A 26,984-nucleotide genomic window follows, 5' to 3' on the forward strand; every position below is an offset into this window, starting at 1 on the left:
CTGTTTCACCTGCAGGGGTGGGGAAGCCCTGCCTTCCCCTCCCCTCCCCTCCCATAAAATACCACCCAGAACTTGTTTGGCAGCCGGGCTGGGTTTCTCTGTACATGCAGCAGTTTCGGTCAGAGCAGCCAGTTTCCTTCTGCTGGGGACAGAGCAAAGAGGAAGCCGTACGGCCGATGCCCCCTGCGACCGGGCTGGCAAACCCAGCAGGTGAGGGCTTGCGCAGGGGCTAACAGTGCTGGGCTGTGCGGGCCAGGCAGGTGCCAGGGCCAAGCGGGAGCGGGCCAAGAGGAAGGGCCCTGTGCTGGGTAGACCACAGCAGCTGTGGTGGGGACGGACATGGCTCGGTCTGCCTCTGCAGCAGCATTGCGCCTTCCACCCCTGTGACTGGGGCAGCAGCGGCTCTCCTCTCCCCAGCACGCCGGTGGTTATTCCCTCCTCCTCCCTGGGCCCTGCAATATGCGGACGCCGTCGGTGATGATCGTGGGCCTGGTGCTGGGCCCCTGCGGCCTGCTGCTGAACCTCGTCAGCACGCTGACTCCCTGCTGGAGGCAGGTGAGCAGAATACGCAGCAAGCCCGTGGACCTGATCTATCAGCAGGGCATCTGGGACCTCTGCGAAGAGACCCAGAGCACCCACCAGCGCCAGTGCGGCCTGCCTGATGAACTCGGCTACTTCTCCATGCAGCCAGTGCAGGTGGCCAAGGGGCTGATGGTCTCCTCGCTGATTGTGACTGTGGTGGGGCTGGTGGTGGCTGCTCTGGGGGTGCGCTGCTGGCAGGAAGAGCCCCACTACCTACTAGCAGGCCTCTCTGGCCTGCTACTCTTCGCCTCCGGGCTGATGAGCCTCATCCCCGTCTCGTGGTACAACCACGACCTCAGCACCCTGCCAGTGACCGCAGACAGCACCCTGGAGGTGGGCTACAGCCTGGTGCTGGGCTACCTGGGCAGCTGCCTGGAGCTCATTGGGGGCTTCTCCCTGGCACTCAGCCTCCACCAGTGCTGCCAGGAGTGCAGGAGAAAGAAGGCAGCTACCAAATATCCCCACCACAGCCAGCAGGGCCCCGCCACTGTATCTTCCAGAGGCTTCATGCCCCGCAGCCAGAAGCCAGCTCCCAAGTCCTTCAGCAACCCCGTGGATGTACTGGAGGGAGAAAGAAGCTTCAGCCGCTCCCTGCCCTGCGACTCAGACTTATAGCCCTGCCACAGTGGGCCTGGCAGACACAGCCCCAACCAACGCGAACGTGGGCAGTGCGGCACGAGCCGAGAGGAGCCCCTGCCAAAGAGAGGCCAAGGCTGGCGGGAAGGGGCACTGTGCCAGGCTAACAGCAGCAAGGACCTCTCCCTGCCTCTCTGCAGATGGACCCTCCTGCTGCAGCAGCGGGGGCCCACGAGAGTTTGGTACCCAGAACTGCAGCCATTTCTTGTGGGCTCTGCACAAGAGGTGGATATTTCTGTGTATAGGCATAGCAAGGGTGACATTATTGATGATTTGCACATTACTGCCTGGCCATGGTGACTTAGACAGTTCACAGGAGGGGGCAGATAAAATCTTCAAAAGCACCTACGTGACTTAGGACCCTCCATCTTTTTGGAAGTCAGTGGGATTTAGGCTCCTAATTGCCTAAATTACTTTGGGTAAATTTTTCAAAATTCTCCAGGGCTTTTCAGTGGTGGCTTGGAGCCTAAAAACCTTTGAGGATCTGGGCCAAGTGACGTAGGAGCCTGACACCATGTCCTTGGGAGATGCGGGGTGCGCAGCTCTTTTGAATATGCATGTGCTTAGTTTGGAGTCTAAATATGGAGCCTAACTTTAGCCACCAGCATATGCGATTCTTGGCCAGAGATGTTACCGACGGACTGTTCAGAAAAGTGACCCAGGTTATTGCAGTCTAGTTATTGTATCTCTATGTAATCAGCACCTTCTCAGCTTCAGCGTTTACAGCTGGGAGGCTGCTGAGTTCTAGCATTCAGTCACTTCTTTGGCGAGCCGAGCTGGATTTAGGGGCAGGCGACCCAAGTGACTCTCTGAGAGGCTGGGCTTGGGGCGGGGTGCCGGGCTCCGAGTGCTCTCTTCGTTGAGAGCAACAAAAGGGAAAATAGAGTGTTTGAAGTGACAGGTTTCAGGTATTCTGTACCTGGATTCATTTTTCACTAACCTAGAATGTTCTGGACCTTTGTAGAATCTCGTGGAATCTTCCAGACTTTCTCAGAACCACATTTTCCTTGAACCTCCTAGACTGTTGTCAGCTATGCCCACGCGTGTATAAGGGGCGACATGGGTGGCAGGTAGCGTGGGGGGGGCAGGCTGTGCCTCCCCAAACAGCCCAGCATGGCTTTGCCCACGCTCCGTCTGAGGCCCCCTCCTGCTTGCCCTTCCCCCTTGGCCCCAGCCCAGGCTGACTTCTCGTCTTCTGGAAAGCCGGCTGGGGCAGCTGTGGTCAGGATGTGGGGGGGTGCTGGGGCCATGCTGCCCTGTGCTTGAGGCGGGGGCTGCCTGCCCAGTGCTCAGGAGGGCTGGGGGCTGCGTTTCCCACCCCACGCTTGGGGGCTGCGTGCTGCCTGCCCTCCCACCCACCTGGTGTTCAGGGGCGGGCGACAATGGGGAGAGAGAGGGCGGGGGCTCCGCTGGGGGTAGGGGGCAGGCCCGGCCAGGGGCTAGCCTCCCACAGCTAGCGGTTCACCCGCCACCCATCGGGGTGGGGCAGGCGTCGCCAGTCATTCAGTGAGATATAAGAACAAAGTCAAGCGAAGCGAGAGCCCAGCGGCGATGTTGTGAACCTTGTTTTATTGTGTAATTATGAAAGTGGACTTGTGTTTTAAGATCTGAAGAGTGTAAGTAGTGACTAATAAAGGACATATTTAATGAGACACCACAGATAGCTATCGAACCCCTGTCTATGCAACAATATAAAATAAATACTGTTACTTCTCTGTTATGCTTTACACGTAATGTTTGGTGACTTTCTAAGACTGCGGAACATAGATTTTTGCTCTCCCTAATACTGTCTGTTTTCCCCTGTAGAAAATAAAAGATGCCCCCAAAGAAGCCTTCAGAAGCTCAGTATAGGAAGCGAAAAGCTTGATTGCAATCTCATTTGCAGCAAGGGGCAAATGTGATGGGAAAAATATCTGAAACAGAACGTAGACCAGGCTTTCAGCAGTAGCGATCGTCCCAGGGCAGAAGAAATTGAGGAATTTATTTGCTTAGATATGGCTCTTCTGCTGCCAAGAACTCTGTGATACATCCAGAGGCCATCAGGGACCCAGTCAAGGTGGGGCAGCATAGCCACATGAAAGCAATAAGGGTCAGACCCTGGGTCCCACCTTAAAGCAGCCAGACACTCTAGGCTCCTGGTCCCTAGGTCCGAGCCCTTGCTTAGCACTGTGTGGACATGTCCTAAAGTGTGTCTGTCTGTTATGTGTACAAAGAGTCAACAGTCTGTGAATCATATTGACAGAGACTGACCCTGTCCTCAGTGCTGACCATACTAAATGAGTCTATGCAGCCCAGTGGCTGGCAGGGGCTAGACACATTTCAGTTTGACAACATGTGTCAACTGGCTGCTCATTGATGCTAAACACAGTAGCCAGGGCCCTACAGCTGGGGAGCTCACACGTGCAGTGGCAGCTAACCTCCTCCCACTGAAATGGTAGCTTGTAAGCCAACTTGTCCTGCTGTCCGTGCTTCAGATTTGGGGTTAGAGTGAAGGCAGATGGCAAGTGTGCACAGCAGAGGAAGGGGGGAGGGGAGGGGCGTGTGCTAGGCCTACTTTTACAAAGGTGAACTCAAGGTAAGTTGAGCTTCCTGTTACCTTCTGAAGAGGAGAAAAAAAACAAGCACAACCCAACTGTAGGACATGTCATTGCAAACTGCATGCACCATCTGCCTTTTGGGCCTGAAATTGGGGAGGCATTGGTTAAAATCAAACAAAGTGTATCATCCAAATGTGTCACTCACACTGCGTGTAATGCAAGAGGCCATGATTCAACTGTAGCTTCACCGACCCTGGGTATCATACACAAGCAGCTGACACACTCTTACAACTTGTCCGATCCTTCTTATGCCTCCACTTGTGGAAGTTTTTTGCTCTTGCAAATGTTTATTAGACCAGTCACCAGCCACCTAAGACCTCTGCTCTCACAGGACAAGTAACAAAGATGTGTACCAATCAGCCCATGTGTTACTGTGAGAGTCAAAGTCAGTTTAGCCTTGTGATCCTACACTGTTTCTCAGGGGGGACCAAATCTTATAGCCTTTTGCCGGCAGTAGGCATGAATAAGCTTCTCCCATCAGCTTTAGTATCTATTATGGCTGGCTCTTTCTGTAAATACCTCCGCCTTTTAGCACATCTGCAACTGCTCCTCGCAACGCCGCCAGTGCTCTTTAGCCCCTGTCGGATGCAGGCCCCGGTGGGCTGAGAGGCATTCACTGGTAGAAATGGTCAGACTGCACAGCTGAGTGAGGCAGGAAGGTTTACATTTCTGTAGTTACTTTGACAATAAGAAAGAGTGATCTAGGAATCACATAGTAGCAATTGCATGGTTATCTGCTTTTACAATAGCACTATTATACATGCAGCACCATCACACCTGTGGGAGGAGATGCAGGGACAAGGGGTCCAGGCAGCTGAATTCTCTTCCAGGCCCTACCCCAGACCTTGAGCAAGTTCCATTAATTCCCCCACTAGCTGGGCTGTAAGCGGTCTTGTGGAGGTAATGGGGTGTGGCGAGTGAGTGTGGTGTCCAGCCCACTAGGGCCTTCTGATGGTATATTTTCATGCCACCTAGAGCCTAATAGGAGTGCTCACTTTGGGAGTTCCTACAGGTCTACCTTATGCCCTGGCTGGAGTTCCAGGGGCGGGGGGAGACAGTGCACAGGACTGGGCTATCCAGAGGTAAGCTATCATTGCCTGCTCATCACAGCAGCCAGACAAAACCCAGCCTCCCTGTCCCCTGTGGTGGGTTACAGAGTTCTAAGCCTGCTGGGGCAGGGGTGCACTCCCTCTTCTGCTCATCCATCAAGCTCTGCAAGAAGCCTGAACCCTAGTTTTGCCCCAGGCCAGATCCAGGCCATGGGCTGTGTTCACTGGGGCCCATAACTGTCACCTTGCATGGAATACAAGATTGCCTTTAGAAAGGCTCCTAGGCCTTGTGGCTTCCTGGGGACGTGACTGCCTGTGACCCTTCCTAGTGCTGGCTTTGGTAGCTAACCCAGCTCCAAGAAGGGTGGACTGCCCCCTGCTGGAGTCTTAGTGTCCAAGCCTGTGTGACTCCTACAGTGACTCCACTTGATGCAGTGTTATGCAAAGATCAGCCTCCTGCACATGGGCAAGGGATCTGCCTAGACCTCTCCACCCCATCCCTGCTCATCTGGCTTCACGCTGCCCCTAGGGAGAGGGGCTGTTCCATGGCCCAGCAGCCTCCTGTCTCTACCTCCCACTTCCAGATTGGAGCTAGGAGCTGCTGTCCACACTGGCATCTGGACCCAAGCCCCATGTCAGTGGGTTGTGAAGTGCTGTGGTAATTGCACCACCTTCCCTTAGTCCTGGGCTGCTTGTACAAGCTATGTCTCCCCCCTTTCTCCAGCGGGAGGGGCATTTCCAGCCCTCTAGAGCAAGGTAGAGCTACTCTAATTCTAGCTCTAGGGCAGAGTTTCTAGCATTTGGTTGGAGATGTTAATATACAAACTAGCACAGCTTCTTTAATGACAGGTAGAACACCCTGACCTACTCTGCTCCTGCTGCCAAGCTGGAGAGCTTCTGGCTCCCACTCCCAGAAGCATGAAGCCAGCAGGGAGAGATCTGGCTTGTTTCCTGTAGCCTGAAGCAAGCACACTACTCACTCCTGTGGATGGCGGCATTAACCCTCTGACTTAATGCTCTTTTGAAGTGAAAAAAAAAAGTCTCCAAATGGTCAAAACAAACTGTTTGAACTTAGTCTTTTCACCCAAAGCTCAGCAAGTAGTTTTTGGTGAGGTTGAGACAGGTGGTTTCAGAGGTGGGGCTGTGGTGAATGGTCTAGGAGGGAGAGGGTCCTGCTATGACAGCAGCTCCCTATTGACAGGCACCAACATCTGCTGCTATTTGCATAGTGGCTACTGCCACCTCCCTCTGAGGGCAACAGGGCACCTTGAACCCCCAAGGTAAGAGGAAAGTCACCCTCTGGAGTTGCTACAATTCAGATGTTGGTCACTGATCCAGCTGGGTGCCCCCTTTCAGCCACCCACCAGACAGCTGTGAAGGGAATCCAGGCCCCCTACATCCACAGCTGCTCCAAGCCTCTTGGAGCCTAGCCACTGCCCCAGTCTTTGGGTCCCAGCACTCTTGGGGAGTGCAGACCCCATCCTGAGAACTGTAGCCTGCTGTGTATAGTTGCCCAGACCCTGAGCTCCCTGCTGACCTCAGACTCTCCTGCACTTAAAGACCCTCTTCCAGAATTTCCCCCCCAAGGGGTGAGCCTTTGGGTCAGTGGTAACTCCCCAGTGGCATGGGGTACATGTGAAGCGTGTACACACATCCACACCATTTCACTTACAGAGTACCACAGTGTACAGGCTATTTAGAGATGGAACATCCTATCTGCAGTGCCCCTCACTAGCTCACCCTTCCCCTGGAAGGGGACCATCTGGGCTCAGGAAAGTATGCAGGGTTTCTAGCCCACCTGAGACAGGGGAACATGTAGGGTGGCCCCTCTTCCAGAGTGGTTTTCCCCAGCTTCCATCCTGCCCAATGCCACCTCTTGCTTAGAGCCATCCAGTATCCTCTATCAGGAGGCACCATGCTAAGCTCTAGCCACATCTTTGTGTGCATTTGTAGAACACGTGGCTCCACTGGGACCCTGAACCTAGTTGGGTCTCTCCTTCCCTGCTGGAAGTTTTGGGGCAGCCAGGTGAGATTTCATTCCTCAAACTCTGCAGGGCCTTGTTTGTTAAACTAGGACTCACTCTGGTTGTGCAAAGTACTATTAAGCTGCATTCTACTGAAGGGTAGAGACAAAAGCACATGCTCTCATTTGTTGAGTGTGGGAATAAGGCTATGGTACCCCTTTGCCCTCTGAGCACTTCAAAGGAAAAAAGTTCTCTAGCTGAACAGTTGTGACCTTGTCTGTTAGAAGCCCAGATGGTGCAGACACCAGTTAGCCAAGCATGTCTGATCAGTGTAAGAGCCATGGGAAAAGGGTTCCTTTTACTCCACTTGAAATGGGAGCCACACAGTGAGGTCTTGCATTAGTATTGAGGGAGGATAATCAGCCACCACCCAGTATTGCAAGCCTACTGCTTACCCAGGCTGCTCAAGCCAGATCTGCAGCCCTACAAAGTTAGACTATAAACTCCCTCCAGTTACTCTTGTGAAAAGCAGTATCCTTACAAGGCAAGGCTGACCCTGGACTGCCAAAAGATCTACTGGCCACCCAATTGCATGTCCCTGTTACTCAGATGCAGGTTTTTAATCACATCTGTACAAGTAGCCATATTTGCATCAGAACATTCGTACCTGAAGAGGAGACATTGCCCAGGAATATTTACTAACCAGCATTCACACCAATACTAAGTGAGGGATTTGTGACTAAGACACTCAAGGGTTCTGCAAATATGTTACTTTATTGAGAGAATTCAAGTTTCCAACATGAAGTTATTCTATCTTCATAGGAGTTACCAGCTCCTGCAAGAAAAAAAAAAAGTGTTTGATTTTAGCATTCGTTTGTATCCAGGAGGCAGAACTGGTCTCCCACATACAGCACTGTTAGTTGGGGAGTGGTGCCCTGTGCCCGAGGACCCGGCTAGTTTACTGCCCATGTGATCAACCCATTCAGTTTTACTGTAAGCGAAGAGCTGCTGCCCCTTGGATGGAGACTAAGAGGCTTCTTAGAGGCAAGCCTAAATAGTCCCCATTTCCAGTCCTTGGAGCAATTAGGGCTTCAGGAGTCTATTTTTTAAGTGGCCTGAGCAGTCTAGCAGCATTAGCCTTAGGGAGCGCTGCCCCTGTAGGCCTGAGCTTGGATGCCTAGTGGTCAGTGTCCCCCCTTCCCCCAGTTTGGTGTAGTACAGCTTTCTCTAGTACAGGAAATAAATGCACCCCCTAAGCCACTTTATAAGGGTATTGAGAAAGGTTGGATAAGTTCACAGGCACAATTAGGTCCTGTGCCAATGGAAGTAGCGCTCCTCCCCCACTCTAGAAAGTGTTAGTCCAATATCCCATGTGTGGTCTGCCTGAAAGGTAGGTCAGGCCCATGGGATGCATGGCTGACCAAGTCACAGGTGTTGGAGTCTAGGAGACTCCAGTTGCCCTCTCACCTGTTCTCTGTCATAGGCTTCATTGATGAAGGTCTCATTGTTTGTGAGGTTCTCTTCTTCCATGAGGTCGCTGTCCTTGTGGTAGCTGGTCAGAGTCTTAGAGGATGCTGTACTGGAGGTCCTGCATTAGGAGAGTAAGCACTTCTGACTACAATGCAATGAAGTAAAATGGCTTCAGAACTGACAGCTGATTGGTTCCTAATGTTAAGAGCCTTGGACCAAAAACCAGCATGAGAAAGGCCATTCAGAATAGCAATTCAGGGACACCACATGTTGCACTGAGCGCAGGATGCCTTTGCCAGCAGGGCCCCACACAGCAAACTGAGAGTCATGGAAGCACTGGTAGAAGAGTGTTTGCCAAGTCCCATTCTAGACAGATGTGCCTCCTGTTGCCCCAAGGACTTTTACCCCTCCCCATCACTGGCCATACAATCCTGCAGTAGGGATGGGCTTGGTGATGCTTGTAGGGTGTCAGGTTTAAAGCCTTTTGGTACATCATATTGCAAAAGGCTGGAGTGTAATGTATCAAAGCCCTCCCAAAATGATCCCCGGGTTAAGTAAGTTGTCTAGCAAGATTGGTTGTTGCAGTCTTTAGAAGTATTCCTAGAGCTGCAGTTCTATTTACAGCTCTCCAGAAAACAAGCATTTGTTTTGCTACAATACCATGTGTAAGACAAGTTAAGAGCACATCTACATTTTGAGTTGGAGGTATAGTTAGCAGGTTACCTGTACCAGGCCTAGTACAGGTATGTCTCAAGATGGAGATACAACTTCTGGCTCTAATGTAGATATGCTGTTAGAGGTACTTTGCCTCAATTAGGGATTCAAACTTTATACCATTCTGTAGAGATACTGTTGCAGGTCTTTTTATGCCAGTTGACTTTGAGATGTGCCTAGTGTTAAGGGAACTAAGTTCCCAGTAGTGCCAGTGACCCCCTAGTGGTTGGCAGACTGACACCAGTGGATCAATAAGTGTTGGTGGCCCATAGCATTTTAGGAAGTGGTCTGCAGAAGCAGCTGGGAAAGGCCCTGCTGTATACTGCATGGAGTAGGCACCTGTCATGTTCACCTAGTCACCCTCTGACTTGGTGTGGAGTCTCCACAGGAAAAGAGAAGAATGGGGGACAGATTAAGAGGCAAAGGAAGCAACCCATTCACAGCCCCTAGTCTGCAGGCCAGGTGATTTAGTGCTGTTTAAGAGGCTTGGATCTGACAAACCTTGAGGGTGGCCTGGGGAAAGGCCAACAGCAGTAGCTTTGTGATGGCGTGAGTACAATCTTTTAAGGCACCCAGCTTTACAGTTTAGAGCCATGCTTCTTGAATGTGGAAGGAGGAAACTTGACTCCATTACAATATTAACACCAAGGCTGTTCTGCTGCTAGATTCCATATTAGGGAAGAGGTAAGGAGCCCCAGCTGCAGGAGGCTTGTAAATTTGGAGACACTGAGAAAGCCTAACCTGGTATATGCTGACAGGGGCTGTTCGGAGAGGTTTTCCCTTCAAAACTGTCCAAGGGACAGCCCCCTCCTCCAAACAAGGGTTGGTTTTCAATAGTTCATACTTGTGTAGGAAGCACCCGTTAGCAACACGGTCCAGTGTGGGCAGCCAAGTTACAACCGCTTGCTAGATGCGCACAGATTCCTAGCCCCAGACCAGAAGAGACTGACGACCACTTGTACAACACTAAGTTAGACCCCTTGTTTGTGCTTCATGAGCAGTTCAAACAGAGCATTTGGAAGAATCCAAACCAGGCTTCCCCCAGCGCAGACTGCTGTAATGTGCACTGCACAGTTACTTTCACGAATGCTTACTACGGACATTTGGTGGAGTCAACAAGCTCCCATTACTGCTGGCTGAACATTCAGGTAAGCAGAGATCAGCTGGTGGGAACAATTCCCATTATGAAGTCAGACAGAACAAGGGGGAGTCTTACCTCTTTAGAGTGTGTTGCCACCTCATGTAGACAAAAGCTCCCACCACTGCCATGACTACGAGCAAGACTACAGCTATGCCTAAGATAATGGGACCAGTGGTAGATTTGACCTCTGTCTCTTCACAGTAATCACCGCTGTACCCCAACATGCAGCTACACTTCACTCGGTCCTCTTCAATGGTGCAGTCCCCTCTCATGTTACAGGTTTCACGGCTGCAAGGTTGGGGCTCTGCACCACTTTCAATGCTCTCAGGTGATGGAGACGGTTCTGTATATTTCCACATACTAGATACGGTGGTCCTGCTTTCTCTGTATGGGGGAGGTGTCTGTATAGCTGGGGTTTTTCTTCCCGGGTACTGGTATCTGGTTCCAGTGATAGGTCTTTTGGTGATTGTCTGGACACGTGTTGGTGCTAGCACTTCCTCCTTTCCAAAGCCTGGCTTTGCTGGAGTTGGGGCTGTTGTAGACCTGGGCTTCTTTCTGTCCAGGTATTCGCCTAGGAGGAGGAAATATAGCGTTGTTAGATCTAACAATGTCAAGAGCTGGTTTGGAGTTTAGTTTATCTTAAGTGGATTACAGGATAAGCTCTCAGTATGGCTTGGGTAAGTGGGACAAGTAGGGGGAAGAGCTAAAGTTACCTGGGATAATATACTGCATGAACATGTGGGACTTCTCACCTTCTCTGCCTGCAGCAAGGCAGACATCAGTGGCTCCTTGGTAGCCTCTGGCAGTGCATCTAGGAGGGGTTTATTGTGTTTGGACAAGAGGTGGGGGCTATAGATGTATTAGAGTTCCAGGGACATAGGAAGGGTCTTTCCTGCACCCCTTGAGCAACAAGGACCAGTGCTGCAATTCAGAGATGTTGCTGCCTACCACCCTATTTCCTGTTGGAGAATGGATGCAGGTTTCACATTGCAGACCATATGATGCCAAGGTATGTGTTTGGTAGACATGAAGAGGACTACTAGACTGACCAGTAGCTGGTTTAAGCTAACAGGACAAATCCCATCTCAGGGAATGGAGTAGGGAAGATTATGGATACTAACCCTAACCAAAGCAGAGGTTAGGGCATGAAATTAATGTTTACAGGATAAGTCTCTGGTGCCAGACCTCTAGATGTGCAGAAAGTATTACTCACAAGCCAGCTCATCAGATCCATCCAAGCAGTCGTTGTGGCCATCACAAGCTTGCTCCCTGGTAAAGCATTTCAGGTTATCTTTGCAGGCTTCAAGTGGTTCAGGGCACGTCACAGCTCTAGTACATTTGGTACCGTGCTCCAGATGGTACCCAACGGTGCATTTGCAGACCCTTCCCTGATGGTTTGGCAAACAGAGCTGGCTGCATTCCCCATTGTTCTCCGAACAGCCATTACTGCCTATGAATGGAAAACAAATGTGACACAAGGGTGACTACCATTCTTAAACAAGATGTCAGTCTCCTGAATGGAAGTCAGCAGGAGGTCTGGACTGGTGTCCCAGCTAGAACTCCTTTCATATGTGCATCATTGCCTCAAATGGAGGGAGGCCAAGGAGAGAGACAGACACAGGTAGACCAGCTTAGTGCCATGGAGACAGTCTCTGGAATCTACAGGAGAAAGTTTTAATTCTGGTTTTATCAGGATTTCACCCCTTTATACCACAGCAGAGTTTTAGACTCACCTTGTTGGGTGAACTTGCTGTAGATTTTTAGGTCCACAATCTTCTGGTCCACTTGAAACCACCAGTTTTCCATAAGTTCTAGTTTGCTATGCCACACTCTAGTTAAGCCTAGCAGACAGAAAGGACACTGATTCAGTGCTACAAGTCAGCTTTCCACTTGCACTAAGTAGTGCACATTATACATTCAGGACCAACAGTGAGAAGTGTGTGCAGATATGGAATTCCTCCTAGGGTACAAGGCTCTGCTAGAAACAGACAGATTGAGCCAGAAGTTCAAGAGTTCTGCACTTCAGGATGGGTCTGCAGGAAGACATCCAAAACCTAGAACTGTCTCAGCTGGAGTGAGACCAAAGAATTTACAACACTAGGATGATCCAAAGGCCATACATAGAGTTTCTCTTCCCCGCCCCCCCCCCCCCGGGCAGGCTACATTAGGCACCACTTGCAGAAGTCCAATTTGTGCCATTAGAGTGCAGAGTTTTAGACTAGTGTCTAAAAGAAGAGATGGAAGTTAGCTGACTATCCATCCCCCCATCCTAACCTAGAAAAACCTCAACTGGAAGCCCAGTATGCTCTGGCAGACAGAGCCAATATGCTCAAGCCAATCCAAGGTATTAAGGGAACTTGTTAAAGCCCACAAACACCAAGATGGATTAATTGGGCACTTCCCCACACTCAGTGGTATAAGCCAGGGATTGTGGGGAGAGGCTATAAAAAAAGACTAATTTAAAATTAAGCCTGAGTTTGAATCTAGATGCAAGTGATCCAAGATCATTGGTAGGCCCAGGACAGTGTGCTATCCATTTACAGCATTAGGGACTTTTGTTTTCCAATAGAGCTCTCTATTCCAAGAGCTGCTCTCCTTGGAGATGTTCCTTTTATTAGTTTAAGGGATGTTATGGAAGGGTCTGTGTCATTGCAACTGGCTTACCATTGCGGGTAGTTGTCCAGACCATCATCCCTTCACCAGCCGTGAAGAGTGTGAGGCCATGCAGCCCTCCCCGAATTATCCTGAACCTGGAACCATCCAGCTGAATGCTTTCAACAACACCTTTCGCTACAAGAGGAAACATCTTGTTCAGGTTTCAGAGATGAAGATAGATGTAGCAATGTGTGACTGTCAGTTATCCAGCCTGGCTGGATAAAACATGTGAAGCAAGAGGTGCCAATGAACACCACGTCTCAACCCTTAGACAACAGGGCACATGCTTGTGCAAAGTCACTAAGCTTGGGGGGGGCAGTTCTGTTTGGGACTTATTTATAGAGGCTTGCAGGTAGCAGGCTAGTTTAATGTCCCTCAGAGTGACCTCACTGCTTTGTTCAGAGGCCTGGCCTTTCTACACATCCCATAAGTCAGTGTGCTGTACCAATATCTAGCCACATACCACATGGACATCCCTAGCAGCTGTGGCCACCAGCTATTTGTCATGCTCCCAATTGAAAAAAAAAAAAAAACAAGACAAGAGACAAAATAAAGTAGTCTTATTACATGCATTATTTGAAACAGGCCCATGTTAAACTTCTGCAGTTTGCTTTTAGGATGCCACTCCAGCAGTGGTGCAGCACACCACTTTATGCAGCTATGCTGTAGTGGAGGGGATAGCCAAGCAGCATTTGGGTTACTAAGCTCGCAATTCTGAGCTGTGGTCTTGCCCTCTTCCACAGAAGATGAGCAGGCACTCTGTTTGGCTAAGGCAATGCTTGCCTACAGGAATAGACGAGTGTTGGAACCAGACTACATGGGTCTCAAATAACCTCGTAAGAGGCCTTGCAGTGAACATGCACCAGTGGTAAATTCTCCTGCAGCAGTGCGCTAACCATAGCGAGAGACCCCCTGCCCTGAAGAGTTTCAGCTTAGCACTGAACAAGTTCCTGTATTCTCCAGGAGAGCCAGGTCTCCTGTGCTTACCATGGTCAGCCCAGTAGAGCCGAGTGCCAACGTCTCCAAAAGTTAGGCCAACTGGCCTTTGGGATTTCCTCCAGAGCACCTTTCTGCTGCTTCCATCCATGGACGCACACTCAATCTTCGGGCCAGCACTATGGTTCTCCATACCCAAGTCAGCAAAGCACATCGTGCTAGTAGGGGGGTGCAGTACAACAGAGACCGTGTGATAGAGCTCGTTGCTGATCAGCACAAGAGTGTAGCGGCCGTTTGAAGTTGCCACTCGAATGTCTGGATTCTGGCTGTCGATCCAGTAGATGTTGCCACTCAGCCAGTCGAGAGCTAGAGATACCACAGTGCCCCCCACTGGCATCACTCTCTTCCAGGACAGCTTGCCAGAGTCCTTGATTCTCAGCAGCCTGATGTAACCATCTTCCCGATCAGCAAAGTAGAGGGCCTTATCCCGCACTGAATAGTCTATTGCTGTCAAGTAGTCCACATTAGTGAGAGGGAAAACTCTGTGCTCAGGAAGAGTTTCCCCCCTGGCTGCAGAGGGCAGCTTTTTCAGATACACCTGGAGTTAAAGACAAAATTAGTGAAATCTTAGTCCTGTTGTTCTTTAAGTCTGAGCTTTACTGTAGGCTTTCCAGGCTCCTTGCAGCTGGGGTGGGGGGGGGGGTAGCATGAGAGGACACTTTCCTAGATCAGCCACTCAGTGTTCTATTCCTTGCAACTCTGAGGGACTAGATTTCACTTTCTGGACCAAGGTTTGGCAGATTATTGTTTAACACTAGGGTGGAGTTTAGTTCTTCCTACTGGTATTGGGCTCATAGAGAGGTGACTGACAGAATCTGAGTTCACTTGGCCAGTCATGCAGAAGTACATTCACATTTCAAGAAGCACACTAGGTTGTCTTTACTGGTGAGACCACTATAAAGCAAGCAAATTTACGAGTCAGCTTGCTGTTACTTTACAACATTAACACTGGAGCCATTTCTTGGCTCCTTCCAGGAAGCTGTGGGTTATAGAGTCTCCTAGGACAGAGCCATTGCAGGTTGTTACAGAATCCCCTCCAGTCATGTGTCTCAAAGGAGAGCTATATTATGGGACATGCTTGTTTTCTGTCTGACCCTGTAGCAGAGTGGTACCTGAGTAATCACTGTTGGGGCAACCAGGAACATGAATGCTGAATCCTTAAGAGGAATGCAGTTCTTCTCATCAGCAAGCACTTCTCCAATTGGACACCGACAGCTTCCTTTGTGTTTTGGGTTCAGCAGACATAAGTGGGAGCAGCCAAGTTCCCGACAAGGGTTAGAGGCTGTTGGTTGTAGCACTTCATGCATTATCTAAAAGAAAGGCCTGGCAATCAGTACTAGTGAGCAAAGCAGAGAGCCACCACAAGTGTCTCTACAATGCAAGCCCTCCATTTGCTTATGGTTCTCTCATGCAACTATACACCAGAAGGCCACCTGGGGTCCACAACAGGAAGAGATTAGTTTACATGGACCTTTCAGTGGAGGCCCAGCAAGGAGGGTAACCGGTGGAAGTGAGTTTGAGGAAATGAGAGAAGCATTTGGATTAGTCTGCTGGGGAAGAACCAGTGCAGAGAAAGACCCAGGCAGGGGTTAGCTGCTCCATGCTGGCCCTTGACACCAGTTGACTTGAAGTTGTGTGTTCAGAGGAATCAGAGTTCCTGTGTGTCATATGAGGGGTCAGATGTTTGACTAGTTCTATGAATCACCACAGGTGTGGCTACTAAGGAATTAGGACTTGGGGAGCCCTTTCGAATGGCAACATGGGCAGTGGTTAAAGATTTCCCCCTAGATAGCTTAGCTCCCCTCCAAGAGGCCACCCCACCCTTTAGTAACACTATTATACCATGCCTCATGCACAGTTCCCAGGGAATCGTTTGGTCATTGGAAGTCAGCAGCAGGGTAGGTTGTGAGGAGGGAGAAGAGTCCCAAGGTTTGGGCTAGTGGGAGAGGGGAGAAGCATCTATGTATTGCACAGCTAGTTAGAGTCTGCTGCTTTGCAGGTACCTTTAGGCCATAGGGCTGCCCATGACGCTTGATCAGCACAGTCCTGTTCTTGCCAGTCTTTTTGTCCACTTTCTGCACAGTCCTGGTTTTCATATCAGACCAGTAGGTATCATCCTCAAACACAGCTACTGAGAAAGGGCTCTTGATCTGGGTCAGCTGGAACACCTAAGAGAGGTTAAGTCCATCAGATGTGGCAAGTCTGATGACAGGCAGGCCTGCCTCTAAAGCCAGCTGCACTGTACCTTTATGCCAGTTCCATCCAGGTTGGCAGAGCCAATGCAGTGAAGCTTATCATCAGACCAGAAGATCTTCCAGCTCAGGAGGTCAAGAGCTATGCCAGTTGGCCAGCCCAGCCCTTCGTCAATGAGGATTTTCCTGTTGCTGCCATCCATGCCAGCTTGCTCTATTTGAGGTTTGTCCCCTATTTCAGACCAGTACATTAAGCTATACAATGAGGGGGGGGAAGAAAATAGATATTTCAGCCACTGTATCACATTGAAGAGATCTGTCTGCAAAAGCAAGTCTCATTACAATTTACAACATAATATTAGAACAGATTTTCAGAGGGGTTTGCACTGAAAGTGGAGCATTTCCATTATCTGAACACTCTACTTTGCAGTATTTCTGACTTGGTGCTTTTAGCCATGTAACCCAGCCCAGCTGCTGCTGGAGAGAAGTGCTCTCTAAATGGCTCAAATTATTGCCATTGCAGAAAACTGACTCTCCAGAGCAGGAGCACAGCTTGTCTAGACTAGGTAAGTGGTGTGTGCAGGGGCCAAGCAGCTATTTAAAAAAAGCTCTGTACTATTGCTTACGTTAGAGGCAGACACGGGATGGTAATATACTGTTCATCCCATGCCCTGCAGCGGGGAAGGAGCATTCCTTCAGAGAATGAATTAAGCAAAGTCAAGGCTTGATGGAGTCTAGCTGTTTTGACTTGCTAGTTGCTTGTTCTCCTGCAATGAGGCAGCTACTACATGGGTAGTCAGTGTGCTGTACATGGTCTAGTGTCACCACATACCAGCAACAGAAAGCTTGACACTGCACTGAGCTCTGAAGGTCATTAGGAGCCAGTAGATAGTGCAGAGGAAAGGGTACTGCATTAGTACTGCTCCACCTGGTCCAGGGTGACTTGCAGTTATGGCTAGTCGGAGGCTGAGGGGAGGCAAGTTAGCCAAGGAAGGCATAGTAGTGTTAGCAAGCTGTTCTGAACAGTACCCAGCTTAGGGATATATTCTCATCTCTGTACTAAACTTAATTGCCCGCATGGTGCTAGTTTACACTGCACCACCAGTGGCTACAGAATGAGTTAGGCAAAACACTAGTTCATGTCCCATTGCATCTCAGGTTAGATAGCTTAGTTTACGGGGGAGGGAGAGGAGTCAGCCCATCTTCCATTACTGCACAGAGTTGAAGACTAGCAGGCCTATCTCCAGCTGGAAGGTGGCTGCTGTATTGTGAGGATGGGACAGGAGGACAGAGGCCTTACCCTTGCAGTGGTTGCAGAGCCAGTGAGCGAGGCTGATCCAAGTCTCCATCCAGAACCACGGTGTACTCTGGGTTGCCTCTCCAAGTAGCATTCAGCCAAGTGGCCAGCAGCTCTCCTGCTGTCCCATCTGTCCAGTAGAGATTCCTCCCAATCCAGTCCACTGCAATGCAGTCAGACTTGATGCCTGAAACCAAAGAGCCACTTACAGGTTAGTCTTTCTGAAGAGGGCTGAGGAGGACAGGTATCCCTGCCAAGGTAGCCATGTCCTGGGGTGGGGGGGGCAGAGAAGCTACATGGATTTTAGGAACTCTTCACTCATAGGGGGCCAGAGCACCAAAGCAGCTTTAAGGTTGACCTTCAAGGAGTGACAGATTAAGGTGAATGGAGCTCTAGGGGTGCTGCCCTGCTTGCTTTGCCAGGCACTAGACAGTGTGCCAAGAAGGGGGCCAGCTTTGCTTAGCCAAGAGGCAGCTGGATGGAACGTGCAGCCAGTAGTGTTGGGTTTTACCCTGTCCAGGTTTCAGGTGGCTGTAGACCTGTGTGGCACATGAGAGCTGAACATTGCCAAGAAGTCAGTGGGAACTAGAGACCCTGAAGGATCTGGAAGCTGCAGGGGGTTTTGGCACTGAGTAAGTTTGTGATCATGGGCTAAGCACACTGGTGGCCTGTCTGCCAAGTGAGACTGTGCCAGGTTTTAGTCATTCTGGCTTTCTGCACTAGGCCTATAGACAGATGTTCACAGCTTAGCTGCAATGTCACAGATGGCTGAGTCTGCAGACAGCCTGTTTTGGAAGTTCCTTTATAGGAAGGCTAGAAAAATACCACTTGATTTGGGAGCACAGTTCAGCAAGTTCTGGGGCTGTGGGACACTGGGTCCAGCGTTCAGGTTACTTTACCCTGACAGCAGCTAGTTCCTTTGCTGGGGCACCTGGTTTCTGTACTGGACACACCATTTACAACTCTTAAAGAGCAATGATACTGAACAGCTGACAAGCTGCACATGTCAGCCTGATTTAAGGGCCTTGGACATGTCAGGCCCAGTTGTCTCCAGTTAAGGGCAGGGGGAAGGAGAAGATCTGTCCCCCAATGCAGGCTATGCCACTTGGCTACAGACTCCACTTGGAGTAACTGCAGATGCAGCAAGTAACAATCTTGGGCAGTTCTCCAGAACAGAAGGCTGCTGAGGTACTGAAATCCAGTTGTGACCCTGCTGTAACTAGTTCCTGCAGCCTGGGGAAAGTGAGAACAGGAGCTCAGCTTGTCTAGGCTTTGCTTTCTTTTTGTGGTGCCATTTGAGGCAGGTCATCCGGTTTAGTCTGCAAACTAACAGCAATACCCTTCCTGCAGAAGCCAGCAGCTAGTGATCGCTGCAAGGTCTGGGGAGGGAAAGTTGAATCCTAGGCCCCCCACCTTTCACAAGTGTTCCTTTTTTCTGGGTGTTCATGGTTATCCATTTGATACTTTCTGCATTGAGATCCATCCAAAAGACCTTCTGCTCCACCAAGTCGTAGTCAATAGAGAAGATGATCAGGTTCTTGTCAGTCATCATCAGGATGTCCTCTTTCAAACTCCTCAGCCCGTAGAGCAATAGCTCAGACTGGATTGCTACAAGCAATGTTGGCTCTGACCCTACAATCAGACAGAACCCCATAGGCAGGGGAGAGTGTTAGTTCCTCTAGACCCTGCTATTGTATCTTCTCCATCCCAGCCAGACCCCACTCCCAGCCTTGGGTAGGTATGTGAACAGCCTAAGCACAGCAAGGTGGTGGCTTCCTGGGAGCTGGTGCTAAGAGACAGGACTTCGGACACTAAGGGAAAGTTGTGCTAACAGCCTGGAGACAAAGGGCCATGGAGTTCTGCAGCACTTCAGGCAGGGGGGCAGCCCTACAAGGGAGACTGTTCTGATGTTGCTGAGACCCCAGTGTGGAGGGATTCCCTCTGCCTCCAAGAGGTCAGTGTCAAAGCTGTACCCTAGGATCACCAGCTCCCTCTGGTGTCAGAGCCCTAGTCTTGTAGGAGCTACCCCTCCTTGCATAGGGAAAGGGCATTAGTGGCTCAGCATGCAGTCTCATCTGCAGGAAGCTGGCAGCAGCCTGGGTGTTGGCTGCTGGCCAAGCAGATTCCATGGCTGTGGGCTTGTTAGGCTCATGAGCACCAACAGATTAAAGCTCTGAGGAGGGAGCAGGATTAAGGAAAAAAGAAGCCCATGACCTGAAACTAGCCTAGTTGTTCAGGACCCAGAATGATCAGGGCATGTGCAGAGTCCACTTCCCCTCTGAGCAGTATCAGAGTGGGAACAGGGGTCTGTGGGGCTTAAGGCTTCAAACAAGGACAGGATTCCAGTGGGTTACCCTGGGCTCAGGTCTCCCTGGCATGCTGGCTTGGTGCTGTTCCTGAGCCTGCTTGTACAGGGGCCACCAGTATCAGACTATCCCCACTACACTGAAGATTGTAGCGAGAGAACTTTGGAGGAGATCTGCCCATGGGAGTCAGGTCCCTTGCCTGGGGGAAGGGCTCAGAGCCCTGTTCTGAGCACTGCAAGGAACTAAGGGTCATTGTGGTCTTACCAGTCACTTTACATGTGTGGGCATCTGGTTCCAGCAGGTAGCCTGGGTGACAGGTACAGCTGTAGGTGCCATTTGTATTGACACAGGTCTGACTGCATGGCTCATGCTCTTGGCACTCATTGATGTCTGTGCAGGACACTCTGTTGCTGCTCAGTTTGAATCCCCATTGGCAAGCACACCTCTGAAAGCAGAGAGTTGTCAGCTTGCCACTTTCTTCTAGCCAGTCAGGTTAGCAGAGTCCCCAGGGCATGGGCCATTTGGGACTCAGGCTTGCAGAGCCTACAGTAGGATCCACAGACAGGGGCCTAATGATGTTAGGGCCAAAAGCACTAATGAGGTGCTTGGACCAGCCCCATCACTGGGGAAGGAGGGAATATGCTGCAGCAGTGCTGGAGTGGCTGCCTTCCCTCACCTCCTGCATGAGAGGAGGAGCAGCAGCGTTCCCTGCTTCCCCCCTTGGGAGCCTGAGGGAAAGCAAGGTAGGAGTTCAGCTGGTGCTGAGTGGGAGTGCCTAGCAGAGAATGGTGCCTCTTCGAGAGCCAGCTACTGTCAGATCCCCACTCTTTGCCCCAGCCCTGGGTGGGCAAGTGGAGCCACTGCCAAGTGGGTGCATTGAGGCCAGCTGGGGTCTGGAGCACAGTGCACTCTGGCCAGCCTCCCTGCCCAACAAGGTGCAGGAGCCAGATTTGCCAGCTACACCTGCTGGGGGTTCCCCACACTGGGGCTTGCTGGTATAACAGGAACAGAAATACCCAAGTCCCAGTGCGGCCTTTGACTTTCAAATGCATGTATAGCCTGGGCTGGACACTGATTCCCAGCAATACGGTTACATTGACATCTAGGCGGTTCAGTACTTGGAGAGGCAAGGCATTCTGCTCATGGGAGGAGAATGTCAGGTGATGGTGTCAAGGCATGGCCAACCAGAAGGATGATACAAGACAGATTGTGGCTGCAGCCACACTCAGTGAGAGAGATGTGGGCTTGCTGGAGAATGACCACCAAGATTAGGTCTCCCATCCCCCTCCTGCTAATGGGGGAGCCAAGGAGGGTTAGTTTGTTCAGACCCTGCTCAAGGCTCCCTGTACCAAAACTAGGCAATAGGAGTTCCTTAGAGTTCCCTTTACTCACAGGTCCATCAGGTGACTGATAGCAGATCTGAGAACAGGGTTTCTCACATGGAGACAGACACTTTCCACCTTCATCCGACCCATCTGTACAGTCCTTCTTGCCATTACAGACCAGGGTGTAGTTGAGACATTCATGAGTCCCACACTGGAATTCATGGCTCTGGCACTTCTTCAGCTCACCTGTTGAGACATGGGTTTTTATTGGCCACCACCATAGGACAGATGGGGTGTGTGGATGCACAGAGCTTGCTGCCCAATACTACACTGAGGAGCACATCACAAGAGCTTAGGTTAAATGGAGGCTTAAAACTTGTCATCCTGTGACAGGTCAAGAGGATGACATCTATCTTAAAAATGGATTAAATGGCTCAGTAGTTAGAGGCCTACAGAGCAGTACGTTGTTTGCCAGTACCTGGTATATGTTACATCAATTTGTAGATGTACTACTGGCCTAATGTTTAAGTGTCTGAAGTGTTACAATCCTAGAAATACTCTCCATTTAGTCATGGGCCAAACTCTGCTGCCTGTAGTCACATAGATTAGACTGAGGGGGAACATGAGACCCGAGGTGAGGATACCAATTTGGCCTGGTGTTGTAGAGATCAAGTAGTTTTGAAAGCCAAATCTTGTTATTTGCACCATTTACATTTTAACATTGTTAATTTTGTACTCTAGTTCAAGGCTGTAGTGTTTCTGGTTGTTTTCACTTGAATTTTAATGAACTTTCCTATTGTCCTTTGGATTGGTCCCTGCTGTAACAGGCAAGGCAGGTAGAGGAAGGGGGAACACATCAGTACTTAAATACAGCCAGAAGTCTCACAAGATAAGTGAGAGAAGACCCAGACATGGAAGCTCTCCAAGTCTAAAGAGCATCTATCAAAGCAACAGCTCTGGTGGTAGTGTCTCTTCCAGTGTAGAAGTAGTTTTAAAAGCTGCCTTACATCCAGTTTCATCACTGCTATCTCTGCAGTCTTGCTCCCCATCACAGCGCCAGACATCTGGAACACACTGGTCTCCACTGCTGCAGGACCACTGCATTGTGCTGCACTGGAGTTTCTCACGCTCACAGTCCTGCAGATTAATCACAGTGTTCTGTAGAGGCCCCCTAGGCTGGGGGAAGTGACAGTCATAGCTTTGTAACCCTTGCTGGTCTGGAGTGTATCATATCTTAACCATGCCAGGATAGGGGTGGTTCCCCAGATGCCTTTTCCACCCCTCCCTCCCACAGGGGCATCCCCACACATTAAGGGCCAAGAGTCCTAGCTTAAGGACTTTTCAGAGGACTGAATTAGGAGCTTATGGTCCCTGGGAAGAGAATTCCTAAAAAACCAGGAACATTAGCATCTAGGGCAGCAGTTAGCAGGGCTTTTTTTGGAGGCCTTATTTAAGCTTGCTCACTGTTTAGAGAAAGTGATAGTAAAGGGTCAGAGTGTTCTTCTGCAACATCTGGCAGAAGATGAGCGATTTCTTGCTAGATTTTGCCAGGGTTTTAGACTATGAAGAAAGTCCCCTGCCTCCCCCCCCCAATCTCATGCTTTGGGCAAAAACATCAGCCCCAGATACTGGATTACAGAAGGTCCTGCTCTACTTTAGTATGTCTGATGCTCTGAGTTATAACTTATTCAGCTCATCCTTCAGTGCTTTAAGGACCAGGACAAACTGCTTTAGAAGAAAACGTTCAACCTCTCAGATCTCCCTCATCCCTTAAGTGTTATTGGCAGCTAGTCTATCAGCAGGTCTGAACTCAAAGGAGAGGACCCCAGTACTGGGAGCATGCAGTTAGAAGTTTGCATTCCCCATCCAAGCCCCTGGTAAGTTATGTAGTAGCCTTTATTTCCAATACCTGCTCATCAGTTCCATCCTTGCAGTCTATATCCTCGTCACAGATCCAGTCCTTCAGCACACACTCCCCACTTCTGGGGCACTTCACTTCCCCCAGGTGGCACAGCAGTGGCTTGGGGACTGCACAGTCCTCCTCATCAGAGTGGTCCTTGCAGTCATTGTCCCCATCACAGCGCATGGAGTAAGAGATGCATTGGCCACTCTTGCACTGGAATTCAGATTTGCTGCACTCTTCATGAACTGCAAACCAGAGTAGTTTAGTCTAGCTGAGCTGGCTTCCCCAGAGTATATAGGGAGGATGCACTAGTACTTTCAGAGTATACTAGAATAGGCAGAGACAGCTACGTAACAGGAATTAAGTTTAGGGAAGCTCATGGTGGGGCAGCCTAGAAGGCTAATTGAAGACTACTGCTATTAGGACAGCCTGAGTACTAATGCCATGTTCTGCATGGAAACAGCTACGTACTCCACTCCAGCTGAAGACTGAGGGGTGGGGGTGAACCCTGTTCCCAGCACCCAGACTGGCTGCCTTGAGAAGAAGCCCTGTTTGGTAGTGGAGACCCAAGAGACAATCTCAGACACCATTGTCTTGGCACACTTTAGAGATGTGTCATACCTGGTAAAGGGACTGTGGGGTTCTATGCTTTTCTAGATGGTGTATTCCTGTAACACGCTGCTCAGAGGTACAAACCAGCCCTAATCCTCCTCTGCAGGACCTGCTGTAAGGGAATTACCTATTATGTCGTGAGCCAAGGAAACCCAAATGCATCTCTGCTGGTCTTACCGCAGCCCTGCTCATCTGCTTCGTCAAGGCAGTCTGGGTTGCCATCGCATAGCCAGCTCTCTGGGATGCAGCGCATGTTGTTGTCGCAGCGTAGAGCACAGTCTTGGGTTGGCTTCCAGCAGCTGAGCTCATCTGAGCCATCTGGACATTGCTGCACGCCATCACAGTGATGTTTCTCCTCAATACACTTGTTCCCACTCAGACACTTAAAGGCTCCTGGAGGGAGGGCACAGTGTTAGCCAACCATGCACATAGGCTCCCTGTCACTCAGTATGACTGCAATGGCTAGTGCTTTGCTATGCACTGAAGGATTCTGCATGATGAGCAGGGCACCTAACCTCACTTGCATATGGACCAAGTGATGCAGGTAGCTGTGACAAAGCTGAAGGTTGCTTCCCACAAGTTCCAGATACAGTTTTTTTTGGGGGGGGGGTGAATTATAACCACTAGGCATTTCTCTCCTTACACAGGAAGGCAGTCCTCTAGAATCAGACAGGCAGAGACTTGGTCATGGAAGAGACTTGCATCCCTAGAAGGATGGAGAGCATGGCCAACTCTCACCTGCTCTGCCACATGTGGTGAGCAGGATGTCTGCTCCCTTTAGTGCCGGAGTGAAGTTGGTCCAGTGAAAGACAAAGCCCCACCCCACCCCTCTAGTATCCTGGGACCAGCAGGGCTACAATACTGCACACTTTAGTGTTACTGAAGTCCACAGCTCTTTTTGGAAGGGGATGCAGTGCTCAGGGGAGGTTAAAGTGTCACTAAAGACAACAGTATGCCCTCACTGATCATGCAGCCACTTGTGACCAAGACAAAACCAGCTCTATTTCAGAGCTCAGGCCAAGTCTGCAGGTCTAAAATCAGATGGGGGACTTCAGAGCCCCTTTCTGTAAGTTTGTTACTAACTGTAGTGCAGGAGTATCAGTGTCTTGACCAAGGTTTTCCTTGACTGACACTGGAAGTAGGAAACTGATTTTTTAGGATAATAGGCAAGGAAGTCATGGGGCAAGTCTGGTCTTGTTTTGTTTGTGCCTCTGATGGGAGCTTGGCCTTCCTGTGGCAGAGAGCAGCCCATGTTTAGATGTAACCCACCTGTCCTGGGTGTGGGGTTCTGTCCCATCTAGTGGCACCGAGACCACTTAGTGAGAGATCAAATGAGTCTGCTCTACAGCCTTAGCTAAGAGCCAGTTGGCTTTTAGCTCATGCACCAAGCTCCAGAGGTCCCAGGGTTGATCCTACCTGCTGATGCCTGGGGTCTGTTGGAGCTGCACACAGCTCCAAGTCTTTAATATGGAATAAGCAGAGGTTGTGGCTAATGGACACCACCTTGTCCTTTGCCTGCCACTCAATGGTTAATGATGCTGCTATGTTTGAGCCCATGCAAACAGAGTGTACCTGGAGTGTCACACAACTGAGAACAGTCTTCTTCATCAGAGCCATCCTTACAGTCTCTCTCCCCATCACACAGGTACTCGTGGGCAATGCACTCTGACCCATCTCTGCAAGGTATCCAGGTGCGGGGACAAGACAGAGGTGGCATTGCTGTTGTCTCTGTAACCACTGGGAGACCTGTGGTTCTGGCTGCGGGCTGTGGAAGAGTCACTGGCTCTGGAACTAGAGAGAGTCTTCAGGTTAGCTGGGACCCAGCACAGCAAGGGAACCATGCTGCGCTTTGTTTCCCCTGCAGACCAAATACCACCCCCAGGACTGTCTGCTCTCGTGGGCCACAAGAGTTGGTATGAAGAACTTGAGCCCCTCAGCCCTGTAAGACTGTTCAGTCCAGGGAACCTCACCCACCATGCCATGCTGCTTGAAAGAGGCACATGCAGCCTCTGCTGACTCAAGAGCCAAGCATAGCTGTATGGCAGCAGCAGGTGAAGGGCACCGCAGCAGGGTCTGCAGCATAGACAGGCCCCAGCTTGCTGTGCACTAAGTTGACCTACAGCACTCCAGCGTGCTATGCTCTAAGGCAGAGACCGGCCCATAGTGTTTGAGTGAGGGGCAGTGGCACTCCTAACCAGGTGGATCTGGAGCCCAGGTACCGGATGCTCTAGTCATGGTACTTTTACACCACATTATCAGGCTCAGATTTAACTAGCAAGAGCCTGGATGACTAACACTGAGTCAGGAGGGGACTGTTTCCTGTACCAGACCATGCTGTTAGGCACCAAGTGGAGCAGGGAGCTAGTCTGACAGGAAGACCAGGTGTTTAGTCTGCTTTCACAAGCAGCAAAAAGTTATTTCCTCAGCTTCCCAGGAAGTCAGTGCTTGGCTAGAGCCAGGTCTCTAGCCTTTGTGCAAGACATGGATCGCTGATGGCTCCCAGTTACCCTGGTTCTACAGCTGTCACTTAAAGCTTCTCCAAGTTATGCCAGCAAGAGTGATCTTACAAGGGCTGCTCTGGTAGCAGAGGATCAGACAGATCCTAGGGAAAGCCCCCTACCCCCAAATACCCAGCCAGCTTTCAGCAGCTAAGATGCTTCAGTGCTGGAAAGTTCTGCTTGAGGGTCTGGGACTGCTCTGCCAGCAGTAGCCACAGCCAGTAATGCAGCAGGTACAGGCTAGTTGAATCCATTCATCCCAGGAGCCATGCAAAAGCTTACCTGTCTCCAGCGGCATGGCCAAGAATGGTACTACTTTCTGTATATTGGCTTCTTCCACAATGGAAACAGGCTCCATTGTTCTTCTGTCCCACAGCAGGAGAGAGGTCTTGTTGACAGACACCAGGTAGGGTTCATAGGCAGCGGCTATCCCATACATCCAGCTGGTCTTCAGAGTATCTTTTTGATGCTTGGCAAGGCTCAGAACCTGCAGGCCTGTATGACAGATCAGTGCTAGACTGTTCTTGTACATAGGAGGCTGCCCATTAGGCTAGTGGCCGTCAGGCATGTGCACCCAAGGGACCCCCATGTATGTTTTAAAGCCATTGGCTTGGTATGTTTAGTGGTTGCCAGCACTCCAGTAGGTGCTGCTCCATAACTGTTGCTTCCTTCCTACTGCTTAAGGAATGGAGTGCTAAATGTTTAGCTACTGGGAGACAGTGGAGGTGGATTGAGTGCCCCTTTGGATTCAGGAAAGGCAAACTAGCAGGTTCCTTATACATGAGGCTGCAAGATGCCTTTTATAGGCAATGGTGTCCTGATATTTTATCCACCAGGCAACCCTGCACAGCTAATGGGACTGAAGTAAGATATCCCCATATCCTGGGCATGGAATGGTCATTGAGTGGGTTTGAGCCTTCAGCCGATATTTAGAGGACTCATCTGCCAGTGGATCAAGTTCTCAAACTTTCTTCATTAGCAGCCAATGGCTTCCTAAGACAGTCCTAGCCATTTTGCAGGGGCAGATGGCAGAAAAAGCCGTGTAGC

General features: G+C 50.3%; 2 protein-coding genes across 2 annotated transcripts in view; one reads left to right on the forward strand and one right to left on the reverse strand.

Annotated features, from left to right (window-relative positions):
• Nucleotides 1–330: 330 nt before the first annotated feature.
• Nucleotides 331–2,632, forward strand: CLDN23 (claudin 23). Its single transcript, XM_074949916.1, has one exon. It carries the CDS (start codon nt 460–462, stop codon nt 1,195–1,197), a length of 738 nt encoding a protein of 245 aa, XP_074806017.1. The 5' UTR covers nt 331–459; the 3' UTR covers nt 1,198–2,632.
• A 4,902-nt stretch (nt 2,633–7,534) lies between these two features.
• LOC141985729 (prolow-density lipoprotein receptor-related protein 1-like) overlaps nt 7,535–26,984 on the reverse strand; it is a 37,063-nt gene continuing 17,613 nt past the window's right edge. Inside the window, exons 15-33 of the mRNA XM_074949917.1 lie at nt 26,220–26,432; nt 25,012–25,230; nt 23,617–23,832; nt 22,834–23,072; nt 21,932–22,061; nt 20,992–21,170; nt 19,864–20,044; nt 18,707–18,925; nt 17,297–17,480; nt 16,050–16,251; nt 15,808–15,972; nt 14,917–15,114; nt 13,796–14,342; nt 12,818–12,943; nt 11,887–11,994; nt 11,367–11,603; nt 10,229–10,724; nt 8,296–8,416; nt 7,535–7,663 (exon numbers count right to left, since the gene is read on the reverse strand). Of these exons, the coding sequence (XP_074806018.1) occupies nt 7,634–7,663; nt 8,296–8,416; nt 10,229–10,724; nt 11,367–11,603; nt 11,887–11,994; nt 12,818–12,943; nt 13,796–14,342; nt 14,917–15,114; nt 15,808–15,972; nt 16,050–16,251; nt 17,297–17,480; nt 18,707–18,925; nt 19,864–20,044; nt 20,992–21,170; nt 21,932–22,061; nt 22,834–23,072; nt 23,617–23,832; nt 25,012–25,230; nt 26,220–26,432 (4,010 nt within the window). The 3' untranslated portion in view covers nt 7,535–7,633. The remainder of the gene's footprint in view (nt 7,664–8,295; nt 8,417–10,228; nt 10,725–11,366; nt 11,604–11,886; nt 11,995–12,817; nt 12,944–13,795; nt 14,343–14,916; nt 15,115–15,807; nt 15,973–16,049; nt 16,252–17,296; nt 17,481–18,706; nt 18,926–19,863; nt 20,045–20,991; nt 21,171–21,931; nt 22,062–22,833; nt 23,073–23,616; nt 23,833–25,011; nt 25,231–26,219; nt 26,433–26,984) is intronic.

The sequence above is a fragment of the Natator depressus genome, chromosome 4 (assembly GCF_965152275.1).
Source record: "Natator depressus isolate rNatDep1 chromosome 4, rNatDep2.hap1, whole genome shotgun sequence".
In the NCBI taxonomy this organism is placed as follows: Eukaryota; Metazoa; Chordata; order Testudines; family Cheloniidae; genus Natator; species Natator depressus.